At 43.3% G+C, this 14210-nt stretch overlaps 1 protein-coding gene across 7 annotated transcripts in view; it reads left to right on the top strand.

Annotated features, from left to right (window-relative positions):
• OXR1 (oxidation resistance 1) overlaps positions 1–12189 on the top strand; it is a 203632-nt gene extending 191443 nt beyond the window's left edge. For 3 of the 7 annotated variants that reach the window (XM_054167476.1, XM_054167479.1, XM_054167475.1), the window contains 6 exons: positions 2928–3008; positions 5883–6008; positions 6686–6838; positions 8692–8787; positions 9360–9433; positions 10159–12186. In XM_054167476.1, the coding sequence (XP_054023451.1) occupies positions 2928–3008; positions 5883–6008; positions 6686–6838; positions 8692–8787; positions 9360–9433; positions 10159–10294 (666 nt within the window). In that variant the 3' untranslated portion in view covers positions 10295–12186. Of the gene's footprint in view, positions 1–2927; positions 3009–5882; positions 6009–6685; positions 6839–8691; positions 8788–9359; positions 9434–10158 lie in introns of all 7 variants that reach the window. The other 4 variants (XM_054167480.1, XM_054167478.1, XM_054167481.1 and 1 more) reach the window with 4 other exon arrangements.
• The last annotated feature ends 2021 nt before the right edge of the window (positions 12190–14210 follow it).

Below are 14210 nucleotides of genomic sequence, written 5' to 3'. Positions count from 1 at the left end.
TTATTTCATATTCACAGATAAACAGAAGTTGTCTATACCCTGATGGTTAAGAGAGCCACTTAGACCCTTAGGTTTTCTCCATGGTTATCTTTCAGAAGCACTGTTCAGCTCTGATAAGACCCTTCCTTTCCCTAAGGTGACAGTTTCAGCTGCTGGTGGAGGGCAAGTGCAGCTTTTTGGTTTGATGGCAGCAATTACAGCATCCTGTTAGCAAAGATGGTTAGGGGTGTGTACATGGATTTGTTGAACTGGCAGAGCAATGCCTCACTGGGGAGAGCAGTTGGCATGCCCACAGCTGTGTGTAGCAGATTGATGTGACTGGAAGGACTGATATGTCACCATCTGCATGGCAAACTGTCCTTCATGGACATCCAGGCTAATGGTGACGCTGTTCTCATGTGTATTGTTGAAGGACAGAAAAGTTCCATAAACAGAGCAGGTAGCATTAGATCTCCAAGGATATATCCTATGCCGTTTTGAACTTGAACTGCCCTGTGATAGACTGTTCTATGTCCCTAAGGAGAGTCATTGTTTGCCCTGAAGCACACTAACCAGTGCTCAGATTAACCATAAGAGATTTAGTTGTTTCATTCTCTTGTAGTCTTTTTCAAGCAGAAAATAACTAGAGAGAAAATAAAGGTTCCTTAAGGAGTGGTTCCTGCTCTTCATAAAGTACCTTTGGGTATCAGGAAACTGGATGCTGATATAGAGGAGAGAGTGCAGTAATTAAAGTGCACAGCAAACTCATGTAGGCAGGCCTGTGCTTGCACCCTGGGCACAATACCTGGATCCCCACAATTTGGGGCAATTTGGAAAAGCCTCTATGCCTTAAGGACTTAAATGTAAGAACTTGGCTGTGTTGGTGCCCTGGTGAGGCCACACCTGCAATACTGTGTCCAGTTTTGGGTTCCTCAGTTCAACAGAGACAGGGATCTGCTGGAGAGTCCAGTGGAGAGCCACGAGGATGGCTGTGGGACTTGGACATCTCTCCTGTGACAGAAGACTGAGAGCCCTGAGGCTGTTTAGTCTGGAGAGGAGAGGGCTGAGAGGGAATCTTCCCAAAGGCTATAAATGTCTGAGGGGGGTGGGTGTCAAGATGAAGGTGCCAGTCTCTTTTTGGTGTGCCCAGTGGTAGGACAAGGTACAGGCTGGAACATAGGAGATTCTGCCTCAACACAGGAGACTCTTCTTTGCTGTGAGGGTAATAGAGCACTGGAACAGGCTGCCCAGAGAAGTTGTGGAGTATCCTCCTCTGGAGACACTCAAAACCCATCTGGCTGCATTCCTGCAACCACTAACGTTCTCAAAAGGTTGTTACTTAGTTCCCTGGTGCAGGATGGTGATAGTGTGCGTTTGACAGATCAAGGGCAAGGTGACACTGCCTATAAAGTTGTCCATGTTCCAGTACATGAAACAGCAAATATATAATGGTGTCAGGGGTTCTGAGATGATGGGGCTTTGTGTTGGTGGGTTTGGGGGGTTTTGTTTGGTTGTTTTGGGGATGTTTTGGTAAGAATCTCCTTAAGTAAACACACATTGTGTGGCCCCTTGTAAGTTAACTACTGCTGTCGTGTGATACAGACTGAGCTTAGAAGCAACAGAGCTGAAGGGTCCTCACATTGTAGCTTTTTAGGATTACATTCAGGAGGTGCTGGTGTGAAGTTTGTGATCTGCAGTGAATTATCATAGCTAATAAAAGTGATAGCTACATTATCACTTGTATGCTTGAGTGGAAGACAAACCTTTGCATGTCTCTGTTTGACTCTCTGTGCACAACTCAATGCAATTTACAGCAATTTTCTTGATGTTTATTAAGAGAACAGTAAAAAATGGTGGGAAGAAATTGAGTACTACTGAGTATTCAGTAATCAAACTGGATGTCACAAGTGTTCCTTTTTCCTTGCCTTGCAGTTGCATGGGGTAGAGTGAAGCATCGCTGCTCAGGAGCCAGTCATGCGTGACTGTGGGCTCTGTACGCAGGACAGTGGCGAGTATCTGGCCAAACGTCTTGTAGTAGGGGCAGGTAGATGGGGAGCTGCTGGACTTGTGGTTATCTCCTTTGCACTGTGGTAGGCCCTAGAAGTTTTTAATACACTTTACTACATGGGACATCCATTTAATCTCTCCACCAGCTCTTTTAAGATGCTTTCATACAAATGATGATTTTGAGAGCCACTCAAAATCACGTCGTTTGCTGTAGTTACATCAAAATGACTGTTGTAGTCCTTTAGCCAGCTTGTTGCGGCAGAGCAGCATGTGTTAGAGCTTTCTGACTAAAGGCTTTCTGGCTGTACACCTCCTGCCAAAGCGCAGGTGCCATTTGGAGTGAATGTGTTGACAGATGAGCAACTCCTGAAGCTTTGGAGGCGAATAGAAAGTCCAAGATAAAGATACTGTGAGGTGGTATTGGGGCGTTCCTAAACTCGAGTTCTGCTACCTTGTCTGTAACTGTACTTCACTGCCAGATAGTCACAACCTACTGAGAAGCCTGGGGTTTGCTTCTAGTCTTAATCCAGGAAAGCAAACCAGGTTCACAGGATTTATTAATCTGAGCATAAAGAGTGTTTGAGAAGACTTCGGGCTGAAGAGTTTGGGTTGAGGCACACTACCCAGATTGACTTCTAATTCAGCATCCCAATACTGGTAACTCTATGCGCTCCTATATCAGTTCTGTATTCATCCTCAAGCAGTGAGCTCTCCCTGACTGCTGGTGCCATTAGTGGTTTATTTGTCACTTTGCTGTGTCTCCTCATGTCTGAAGTCACCACATGTGCATTGTCTGTGCAGAAACAAACATCTCTTGGCACTTCTTGTTTGTTTAGCATTGCACATTTCCCCTTCATTACTCTCCTCCACTTTTTCTTTCTTACCTTTTTACTTTTCTTCAACTGTCAGTGGAATTATTGTCTTCCTGTCTCCATATTCAGGTAGTGTCAGTGGCTGAGTATCACCGCAGGATCGATGCTCTAAATAGCGAAGAACTGCGCACACTCTGCAGACGTCTCCAGGTGCCCTCTTCAGTAGTTTAAACCCCATCTCAAGATACTAAACCATCTTTCTTTGTAGTGTCTTTGATCAGGGCAAGTCCCACGCTCAGTGGGTTTGTCTTGGCTACAGCACTACAAGGATCCAGCAGAAAATTCCTATGTTTTGGATGTATTTAACCGTGCGATGCTCTGATGGAGTCAGTCATTTTATCCTGGAATGATTGCTTCCAACTTTATCAAACAGGAATTTTCTGTCAGAATGCCAGCATTTACTCTCAGTACTGCTTGACTTGGAGTGATGTGTTTTAACTTCCACTTTAGACCGGTGTGTTGTGTTAGATAGAAGCTTTCCTAAAGAGAATGCAAATCAAGTGAAGAATCCAAACCCTCGCTGTATGGGTTGGTTAATTGCATGCAGGAAGCTCTCATCCAGAGTCTCTCGATACTTGGCAAGTATGAAGCTTCACAACTTCTGTGGAACAGGTAAGTATTTTCCCCTACTGCTTAAGCAGGTAACTGAGGAAGTTCAACACAGCAAAGATAATGCACATGGACCTGGTAATGGGACTCTCTGTTCCAAACCCACAAGTCTGACAGAACTATTTCAGTTTGGATTTGTCAAGGTTTATTGACAGGGACTGAAGCTTACATTTGCATTCTCTTTAGGTGTTTCTTAGTTCTTTGGTAATTATATATTAGCTACACTGTGGAGCTTGGACGATGGAAATCAGAACACCTTAGAAGAATTGGGAGCTGAAACTGTAAGGAGTTTCACTTCTGGTTTTTTGGCTTGGATCTTGCTTTTTGTCACCTATTATCTAATTGCACATAAGAAAATATTTTCCTGACTCTTTTGTTTCTGTTATTTAATAATCACTAATTAGCTCTGTTAAAATGGTTTTAAGTTACGTAAATCAGTCATGAGCATGAACCCAAAAGCCACAGTTCCATGGGGAAGTCAGAAATTTAGCAGAAAAACATTCATTCCCACTTGAAAGTGGCAGGTGGTGGAGAATCCTTGGACATGCAAGAACCCTTTGCAGATACTTTTGACTTGTAATGCCCAAGCTCAAGGTACAGGCTGGCTGAAATGTGATGCGAGGGGCAGGAGCCTGTGAACTCTGCTCTGAGGCTGTTTCAGTCTTTGTGGTGTAGACTTTGTGGTGGTTACTCACCCTGGAAGCCCCTGGAATCCTGACTACAGGTCAGTCTGCTGTCAAAAAATAAAAATAGTTAAAAACCAAGCAACAAACCACCAACCTCTGCCCCCCTGCACCACTTCAGCACAAACTATTCCTGCTTTCCAAGGCGCACTTCAATCTGAATTCCAGAATCAGAAGGGCAGAAAGCGTTCTGCAGTTTGCCTGAACCATGCTGCGTTTCGGCAGAGCTGAAGCAGTGACATGTAAGGGGTGAAAGGCATTTGAGGTGGAAAAGAGTCAGATGACCAACCATGGCTAGCACTTCACAATGCAGTCTGTAGGCCATACTTTGTACACGAAGCTCTGGATCACTATGGAGGCGGCTGTTGTTGTAATATGGAAATCAGTGCATAGTTTACATTGGGAATGCTTGGTACCCTCTACTGGAAAATTAAAGTCTTGAGCTTTTTGCTTGCTTAATGCTTTCTTTAAGCACACCTTGAGGCTTAATATTGTCATTAAGTTATTGTGCAAATATATTGATACTTTATAAGAATGAGTTTGTGATAGCAACTTTTTTCACAGCTGTTGAGGGAGAGGAAAGGGCTATGCCTTTTATTTGTTGATTTTTTTTGGCTCAGGTGGCTGCATTTGTTTAGTCTTATCTGTATTTTAGAGTGCTCTTTGATTTGGCTTTTTTTTTTTAACTAAGAAAGCTGTCTTCACAAAAGCTTGGCAGATTTTATCCTGGCGGTATGTGAAGTGCCATAGTAACCTGTACCACTTGGCGTAAAAGGTGTGTGGCAAGCACTGGTTATGATTCTGGTGTTGTCAGATGTCTTTGGCAAATGTTCCCTTGAAATTCTCAAGATTAAGGCTTTCAATAATTTGGAAGTCTGACTTTCAGGCTGATAAATTACTTAGATGCACTCACTGCCAAGACACTTTTTTTTGTTCTTTATCAAATCTCTCAATGTTTTGATAAGTCTTATTGCAGTGGCTTAAGTTACTACTTTCCTTCACTCTGTCCTACTCCTGTCAAATTCACTACCTTCATAGCAGGTTTTAGGTATTACTGCTGCAAAATTTACAGAAGGAAACCTATTTGGGTCTTAGCTAGTCCAGTTCTCACCATGTGACACTTCAGTTTGAAAGTGCAATGGGATAAGAAGCTGTCATGTGCTATGGTATCTGATAAGCAGGTTTGTGGCCTTCTGCTGCCTCCACTAAACGGTGTTCTCCAATTCAATGGAATTTGATGTATGGAGCAGTTATTTAAACTATGACAATGCATGCTTAGTGCATCCTTGCCAGGCTCCCCAGCATCACTGTGCAGCATGACTGCTGCTTTCCCTTCCTCACTCTCTCAACTCTTCCTTCTGTGATTCCCACAAGCGTTCAGACTACTGAGGAACGTCATGTTGATGTCCAGGTTCATTTTCTGCCCATGGTTTTTAATTACATTTAATGTAAATGCTGTGTTAGTATTAAAATGCAGGTACAGCTGTGGGGGGGGACTTTTTTAGGACAAAACCAGCTTTCTTATGGGTAGGTGTCTGTATAAGTTACTGTTAGTGTATAGTTGAGGGCCAACTTGCTGTTGGAAGCAGTGGAGTTCTTGGCCAGATCAAATCTAACAGATTTTGAAGGAGTCATGTAACTAAATCAGTGACTGCATGATTTCTAATCCTCCAGTCTGTCTTCCCTGCTGAAAGAACTGTGAATATTTATTTTCTTAATGTTCTCTTTGTAGATAACAACAAGAGAAGACATCAGTTCAAAACAGGCAACAAATACCAAACCAGACCTGGAGCCTGAGGCATTCCGGCCAAACCTTAGTGATCCCAGTGAACTATTACAGCCAGATCAAATTGAAAAGGTATTAACTTAGTCATTTTTGAATACTGTGTGTTGATGTGTCACAAATGTTAAGAACATAGAGTGAAACACCAGTAGGAAGACTTTTTATGTGGTATTAATTGCATAAGCACAACACAATTCTTATCTAAAATGCTGGGGGTTTTCTTACCACAACTTTAAATACTCCATGACAGTGCCAGTCTGGGGGGTTTGTCCTCAGTTCTTCCTTGAAAACAGCCTGGCTTTCACTGCCATTCTTACTGTCTAGATCACCACATTAAATGTGTTTATTGAAGCTTTGGATCAAGGCTGGTTGTTCAAAAGCATAGGAACAGGAGAGCAAGAATCCTTTACCCTTCAGCTTCTTACCTGTTGACTTAGGTGATCTAATCCCCCAGTACTGGGATGTCATATGCAAGAACAACTGTGTGGTTTTACTCTCTTTAAATAAAGCTTTTGGAGACCTACAAAACATGTGTTCTTCAGCTGGTAGATCATTCTTCTCTTGCAGCTCACTGCTAGAGCTAGGAGAAGAAACCTGCTGGAGAGCACAGTGATAGAAAATATAGATGTGAATCTTCAGCACTGGTCTTGGTAGTTCAAAAGAACATAATAGTTTTCATTTTATATGTAGTATGTTCTTTAAAATAGTAACAAACTTCAGTATGAAGAGGGTTGTTGTTACCATCTTAACAGCTCACAAAATCTCTTCCACCACGGACCATCGGCTATCCATGGACTCTTGTCTACAGTACTGCAAAGCATGGCATGAGCTTGAAGACCCTGTATCGAACTATGCAAGGATTAGACACACCTGTGCTGCTGGTTATCAAGGACAGTGATGGACAGGTAGGAAAGCGTTTGTCTGGAGGTACAGGATGGGGCTGTAAAGGAGTAGCTGACACTCCAGGCCCTCAGGAGAGCTCAAATTGTCTGTGTCAAGCTGGTTGTCCTCTTAGTAGGTAAGCAGAGGCTTTTAGAAACATGTTCCTCTGTCAGGCATATCCTCTGGCATGCCACATGTCCAGGAAATAATGTATGATCCAAGTTTACCATCACAATGCATGAGCCTCACAATACTCAATTGCTGAATTTACTTTTAATGCTCTTTCTAATGCACTTAAAGCACCAGAAATAGTCTCTAAGGTTTTCAGTTCCGGCAGATCTGGTTGAGTTGGGATCTCGTTGCCAGCCGTGGCCAGTGCTGCTTGGTGCGTTCTGGGGCTGCAGCCAGCATCCCTCTCCCGTTCAAAGGCTGGGGGATGAATTGTTGCTGGATAATGAATTTCTCTTCCTTGTATCACTGCAGCTGTGCTCAGTTGTCCTTTGGCTGGGGTGTAAACTCCGGAAAGTGGCTCACATCTCACCACTGGAATAGTTGCAGTCCTTTCTTGAGTGCTCTGATGATGAGCAAACATTACAGGAAGCATGAGACCCTGATCCTTTAGTTCTGAAACTTCTGTGCTCTTTCATGGAAGCAAATTACTGCCTTAAAAACACACACGTGGGGGTGGGGGGAAAGCAAACCAAAAAACTCTTCTGGAAAGTAAGAGGAAAACAAACATTTCTTCTTCTTTTAAGAATTCCTTCAGTTTGGTTGAATTTGGTCTTATTTCTCCAGAAATCAAAACATAAATGCGGGGCAGTCTTTATTAGATGCTTGATAGCTGTGTATAATCCTTGAGATCCTGACCTGAGGTTTATGCTTGCCCTCGTTATGTGTTTAAGAGGTACCACGGATCCCACCGTGGAAAGAAGTGCTTGGGAAACACACCTATGGCCCAGGAAAGGATAAGGAAGTGGTTTGTACATTATATCCAGAACACAATCCAAGTCAATACCTGAGCTTTAATGTCTTGCTGTAGTTCACTATCGCTATAGTTTTGCTTCTGTTCACTGTTTCCTGTGAACAAAACCCCAGAAACTTTGGGGTTTTTTTCCCCCTCATGCAGTGCTGGTGCAGTGCTTTGGTACTTGCATCCACTCTGCTCTTGCAGATACTGAAACCGGCTTCCTACTAGCAATAAAATACTAACTTTTGGGAGGCTTGTACTTCCTGGGCTGTAGTTGATGTTGCATAATTATACAAGGGAGGTTTTCTAGTTGTTCCTGGCAAATTTATGCTATTTTAATCATATTTGAAAATCAAGTAATCACTTCTTCATTACTGTTGGAATGTTCCTATTCCTGAGTGGTACAAATACTTCTGCTAACCAGCAAATGCTTAGCTGGAATCTGTCTCTGTAGGGCAGAGTAACCAGTGCTTAACACTAACTTGGAATGGACAGAATAAATTCCATGGCAAAATAACATTTACAGGCGATTTGCAGCAAGTTCCTAGCTATCTGAAGTGGAGGAGGAGCTACACATGAACAAGTAGAACCCTTTGCTCTGGAATTTTACAAAGATGTACATTTTCTGAAGATGTCCTGGGCTTAGTTTTTACCCCTTTGATGTTTTGTGTGGGCGTGATGGCTTATTTATTTAATAGCAACTCTTCCCAGGCTTTTTGGTGTGCTCCCCCTGATGTACCACAAGACATCACACTGTCTCCATCAGTGCACTCAGAATTGGGCTTATCCTGTAGTGAATTCCAAATCTGGTACCTGTACAACCTGATCTGTTTGTCAGTTGCTGTGATCATAGATTCACTAGCAGCAGTTTTTCTGAAGTATTTTCTCTTGGCTGTTTCTTGCTCACAGGTTTTTGGTGCACTAGCATCTGAACCTTTCAAAGTGAGTGATGGCTTTTACGGCACTGGGGAGACCTTTATGTTCACTTTCTCTCCAGAGTTTGAGGTAAGTAGTAATAATTCTGTGCACTTCTAGGTTGTGTGGGTTTTTTCCCCTCCATATGTGTTATCTTTATTTACCATTAGATTTATTCAGTGAACAATTGTAGGAGCTGGCCAAGAAGTGGACACCATGCTACTGTTGTCACAGAGTCTCTATCAGTAGTGTTTGCATAAGTTAAAGCAAAACAAACCCAACCCCCACCCTGATTCTTCCATTGTGCTGAAGATTTTTCTACTATTGGAAACTCTGCCAGGTCTCTGAAAACTCACCAGCTACATCCTTTTCAAGGGTATATCATCCAACCTGAGCATATTTCTGTGATATTTTTCATTGTGTAGAGGTTTCAGTGCTCAAATCAGACCTATTTTGCAATGCTCTTACTTTAAACAGTATGAAGTGTAAGAGGTTTTGTCTGCACATACCGGTTCCCTGAAATGTTGTGTATGAACTTGGTAGCTTCGCTGAATGAGCCTCTAGCCACCCCTCATGCGCCTGGACTGATGTTTGATTTCCCTGCACCCAAACTCAAAGCTCAGATGCTTTAACTTGCTTGTCTGCTGTGGGTTTTTCGTCAGGTTTTCAAGTGGACAGGAGACAACATGTTTTTCATCAAAGGAGACATGGACTCCCTTGCTTTTGGTGGAGGAGGGTAAGTTAAAATTGTTGTCACTGGAGTCTGTTCAGAGTGTTACATCTGCACGCCTTTGAAATCAATGTTGGAATAGGCTTCAGTTTGGTAGCTCAGGACTCAGCAGTTACCAGCCAAGAGAGACTTCATGTGTCAGGTACTGAGCTTGAGGAAACTTAAACAGGAGGTTTGTCTTCAGCATAGTGTGGCATCACATTTCAGCCCTGCAAGGTTATGATGCTCTGTTTCTGTGTACGTCTTGGTGTATTCGGAATGAACACAAGCTGCGCTGGTTCTGAAGGCACAGCTGTGTGAAAATTGGTCTGTAACTTCGAGGCTCAAACTGAAACTGTGCCCTACCCAGACATGCAGAAATGAGGTGGTTTCAGCCCTTTTCCCCACCCATGCAAGTTCATAAGCTTTCAAGGTGTTTCCCTTGTTTACCAGCACTCTCTTCACATGTAAGAGCACAGTTATGCCTCTTTCTGAATGCAGGTGGAAAGGGCTGAAAAGTTAAGAATTCTGGTGAGCTTTTATTTCAGGACATCCAAAAGAAGGTTAGTCTTAAATTACTTTAAAAAACAACACTTTGCAGCTTCAAATTTATCAGTAGCTTTGAGGTACTTGTATTGGGGAAAAACCTGTCAATTCCTCCTTGTTCCTGAACTCTGAAAGAAAATGCATGCCTAGGATGATGACTGCTTAATCCCTCAGTCTCCTGCTTTAATGTATTGTCTGTCTTGCAGAGGGGAGTTTGCTCTTTGGCTCGATGGTGATCTCTACCATGGAAGAAGTCATTCATGTAAAACATTTGGGAATCACACACTTTCTAAGAGAGAAGACTTCATTATTCAAGACATAGAAATATGGGCTTTTGAATGAGTATGTAACTATTTCTGCAGGGTGTTGTCCCAAACCTGACACGAATCAGTGCAGCTCAGAAATCCCTAGGAGCAATATAATGCATCATTTTACCATGCTGGTTTTTTTAAGAAGTCTTCAGTGTGGCCATCTAGTTATTTTTTGAATAGCAGACTTCTTTTCATGCTGTCACATCTGTCATGTACTGTTCTACCTTTTCTAAGCTGTAGACCCTTCTACAAAACACAGACCGTGTGGACTGAAAATGGACATCATTTACTTGGAGCCTTGCAGCCTGCAAAGCTTTCTTACCCTTATTACAGTTGCCTCCCCAGTTTCCCACACACACCTTTCTGCTCTCCTGCAAGGGGGCTGCTTCATTGAATATAGGTTACTATTTTTGTATTCAGATTGTCTATGAATGAAGTTGCCCTCTGAACCTACAGAAGAAGAAAGCTGCGTGTGGGTACTTCAGCAGTACTCAGAGATTGGTCTGGAGCACTGGTGGGTTCATTCCTCAGGAGCCACAGAGGAGCCCTGGCATTCCTGCTGAGCACTTAGCAGTACACACGTGGTGAAGCTGGAAGATCTCCAGAGTCAGCAGTGCCACTTGTCTGTTCATTGTTGATGTTGAAACCAGTCATTTCAGTTGTAGCTGCACACTGATGGTGTTCAGGAGTGGTTTGCACACGCTGTCCATGCTCTGCAGGTTTGGGACACATACTGGGACGGTACTGAGCTACGTGGCAAGGACTTACAAACTAGCAAAGGGGATGGAGAGATTGCAGCGGTTCCACACAATCAAAAGGCTAAAGCAAGTAAAACTTGGTGAACAATTTTTATCTGTATTAGGGCATTAAAAGTACAGAACCAGATGCATCCTTCTTCAACATAAAGTGTCAGATATATGCTGTTATACTGTTGTAGCCGTGTAGCACATCAACTCCAAGAGTATAGCTTATTTCTGTCCAAAGAGCAAAAAAACCCTAGTTGTGCTGTTTTTGAGTGGGTCTATGTTGTAAATACCCAGTTAGCACCAGCTCTGACTACAATGAGATAATGTACTATAGGTAGAGCATATTGTAACTCAGTAGACTCGTGGAATATGCAAACTCCCTGTCTGTGACCTCAAACCAAACCGACCGCTCGAGTCCAGTCCCAGTAGCTCTTGGTCACTTCTGTAGAACTGATAAACGCCAGCGTGGCAATAACAGCTCAATCAAACTTTGTTTCAAAGCTTTTATTCTATGTTCTGCAAAAAAAAAAAATCACAAAAAAAAACTACTACTTGCTGTTAAGTGTGACAGTGACTGACTTTGTGCTGAAATTTCAGCTATTTCAGATGAACAGTGTATATTCTCTTGTAAATTAATGTTTAAAGTAGTTTTGTTATCCTAGGAGAGTGTTGGCTGAGGGGTTGCTTCTAGCACTTTAAATTATTCTAGCAATGGAATACAAGCCCAATGGGTTGGCTTCAGTAGCTGTAGTTGTATAGTATTTCCAAAAACATTGACATCTCTGGGAGGTTTTCAAGAACCATTGGCAGAGAGCTTACCGCTGCGGGAGCGAGGAAGAGGGCAGCTGTTCCATCTATAACATGCTGATGCTCAATATGATTAGGAATACAGGGCTCTGTCTCTCTGTGTATAGCTCTTGATCCTTATTAGAACTTAGTGCAGCATCTAGACTAAATGTTTACAGAATAAGGAAACTGTAAATAAACTGAAATGGCTTTTCTCCCCTTTGGTCTTCCACAGCAGTATTATTGTCTTTGTGGAGTTCAGACTACGATAACAACAGCAACAAAAATCCTGTAATGGATTTGAAGTACTATAAGGTCACAGTGTATAGCAAATAAATCTAAATATATGTACAAACAAACCTGAGTTGGAGTTTATTGAGAAGTTGGAGTTTGCTTAGAAGCACAAAGGCAGATTGTTGTTATTCTGTTGTTATTCAGGTAATAGTTTTACTGAACATACAGGGTGCATTTGCTCCTCCTCCTGAGGCTGTTTGGGTCTGGAAAGGCCAGTGGTGGTGAGAGTGCAATATGAATATGCTGTCTTCAGCCACTTCTTCTTAAAGAAACAACTAAAAGCATCTCCTGCTATGGGGGTTGGACTAGATGACGTTCAGACGTCCCTTCCAACCCAGACCATTCTATGATTGTCTTTGCTGACAAAACCCACTCATTCAAGTGCTTAGTCCTTTTTCTAGGCTTACATTGAAAACACAGCCTGTTCTTGGCATTTTGTTTGTTTAATGCTCATGGGAAGACTTTTATGAAGAATTAATACTTCAAAGACTTGCTGGAGCGAGTCCAGAGAAGGGCAACAAGGTTGGTGAGGGGCTTGGAGCACAAGCCCTATGAGGAGAGATTGAGGGAGCTGGGGTTGCTTAGCCTGGAGAGGAGGAGACTCAGGGGTGACCTTATTGCTCTCTACAACTACCTGAAGGGGGTTGTAGTGAGGCAGAGGTTGGTCTCTTCTCCCAGGCAACCAGTACCAGAACAAGAGGACACAGTCTCAGGCTGCGTCAGGGGAGGTTTAGGCTGGAGGTTAGGAGGAAGTTTTACACAGAGAGAGTGATTGCCCACTGGAATGGGCTGCCTGAGGAGGTGGTGGGGTCGCCGACGCTGGGGGTGTTCAGGGCGAGGCTTGACAGGATGCTTGGTTGCATGGTTTAGTTGATGAGGTGGTGTTGGATGGTAGGTTGGACATGATGATCTCAAAGGTCTCTTCCAACCTGGTCTGGTCCTATTCTATTCTATAGAAGCACAGAAAAAATCAGTAGCTGAATGTCTGAGAGTATTGAACCAGTCCTGGAAAGGCACATGAGCAAAGAGGTAGAAATCAAGAACAGTTATATTTTCCTATAGGCTTATCTCTAGTGAGCTTGGTTTTATCCTCTTCCCCCTTTGAACCTAGTGTAAAGCCCTATCAATAAGCTTTGCCAGCTCAGGTGTGAGACTCCTTCTCCCCTTTTGAGACAGCTGAACTCTGCCTGTCCTCAGCAGGCCTGGTGCCACATAAATGGTACCCACAGGCAAGAAACCAAAACTGTGCTTGTGGCACCAGCCCCTGAGCCACCTGTTCATCAGCTGTGTTTTCCTATTCTTTCAGTGTTCAGTGGAGTCTTCCCTGCCACTGAAGGTACTGAAGATGACTTCAGTCCCTGTGCTCCTGATCCCTCAACCACTCACCCTAGTGCCTTGAAGTCCTGTGCAATTGCTTTTGCACATCTATACTCGGGCTCATCGCTTCCCACCTCTATGACCAGAAATGGATGATAATCAAGAGGGCCCTACCAGACTAGGGAGCTCCTAGGAACATCTCTGACCCAGGCCCTGGGGAGGTGGCAGCCTTCCCTGTGGGATGGAACAGGTTGGCACATGGGGCCCTCTGTTCCCTGCAGAAGGGAATCACCTACAACAATGACTCTCCTCCTAACACAAGTAGCCCTAATGCATGGGGCTGGTTGAGTCCCCCCAGATGGACCTTCAGCTGCTTCCTCTGTAGCCTGGCCCTCCAGTTCCAGAGCCCCACACCCGCTGTGTACACTTGAAACAACTTCCTGTACTTCACAGAATGTGCAGATCATTTCTTCTCTGTTCTGCAGGAGGAAGAACCCCAAAATAGTAAACTTTTTTTGTAGTTCATATATTCCTCAGACAACAAAATTCGCTCAAGACCATGTAGACAGCTGTAAAGGTTGTGAGTATAAGGTAAGAATATGCAGGTAAGTATTGTGATACTCAGGTATTACACTTGGAGCTCAGTTTTGCAGGTCAGCTTCAGTAGCCTGAGAGATCTCAAGAAAATGTTTAACAACTTCCACTAAATCCATCTTATAATGAACTATTTGTTTCCTTCCTGGGATTCACCATATAGAACTGTGCCTAAATGACTAATGGTAACTGTAGCCTTACAATGCACAC

Source organism: Dryobates pubescens, chromosome 14 (assembly GCF_014839835.1).
Source record: "Dryobates pubescens isolate bDryPub1 chromosome 14, bDryPub1.pri, whole genome shotgun sequence".
Classification (NCBI taxonomy): Eukaryota; Metazoa; Chordata; class Aves; order Piciformes; family Picidae; genus Dryobates; species Dryobates pubescens.
The sequence above is the reverse complement of the archived record's forward strand: the minus strand, read 5'-3'. Positions and strand labels throughout refer to the sequence as shown.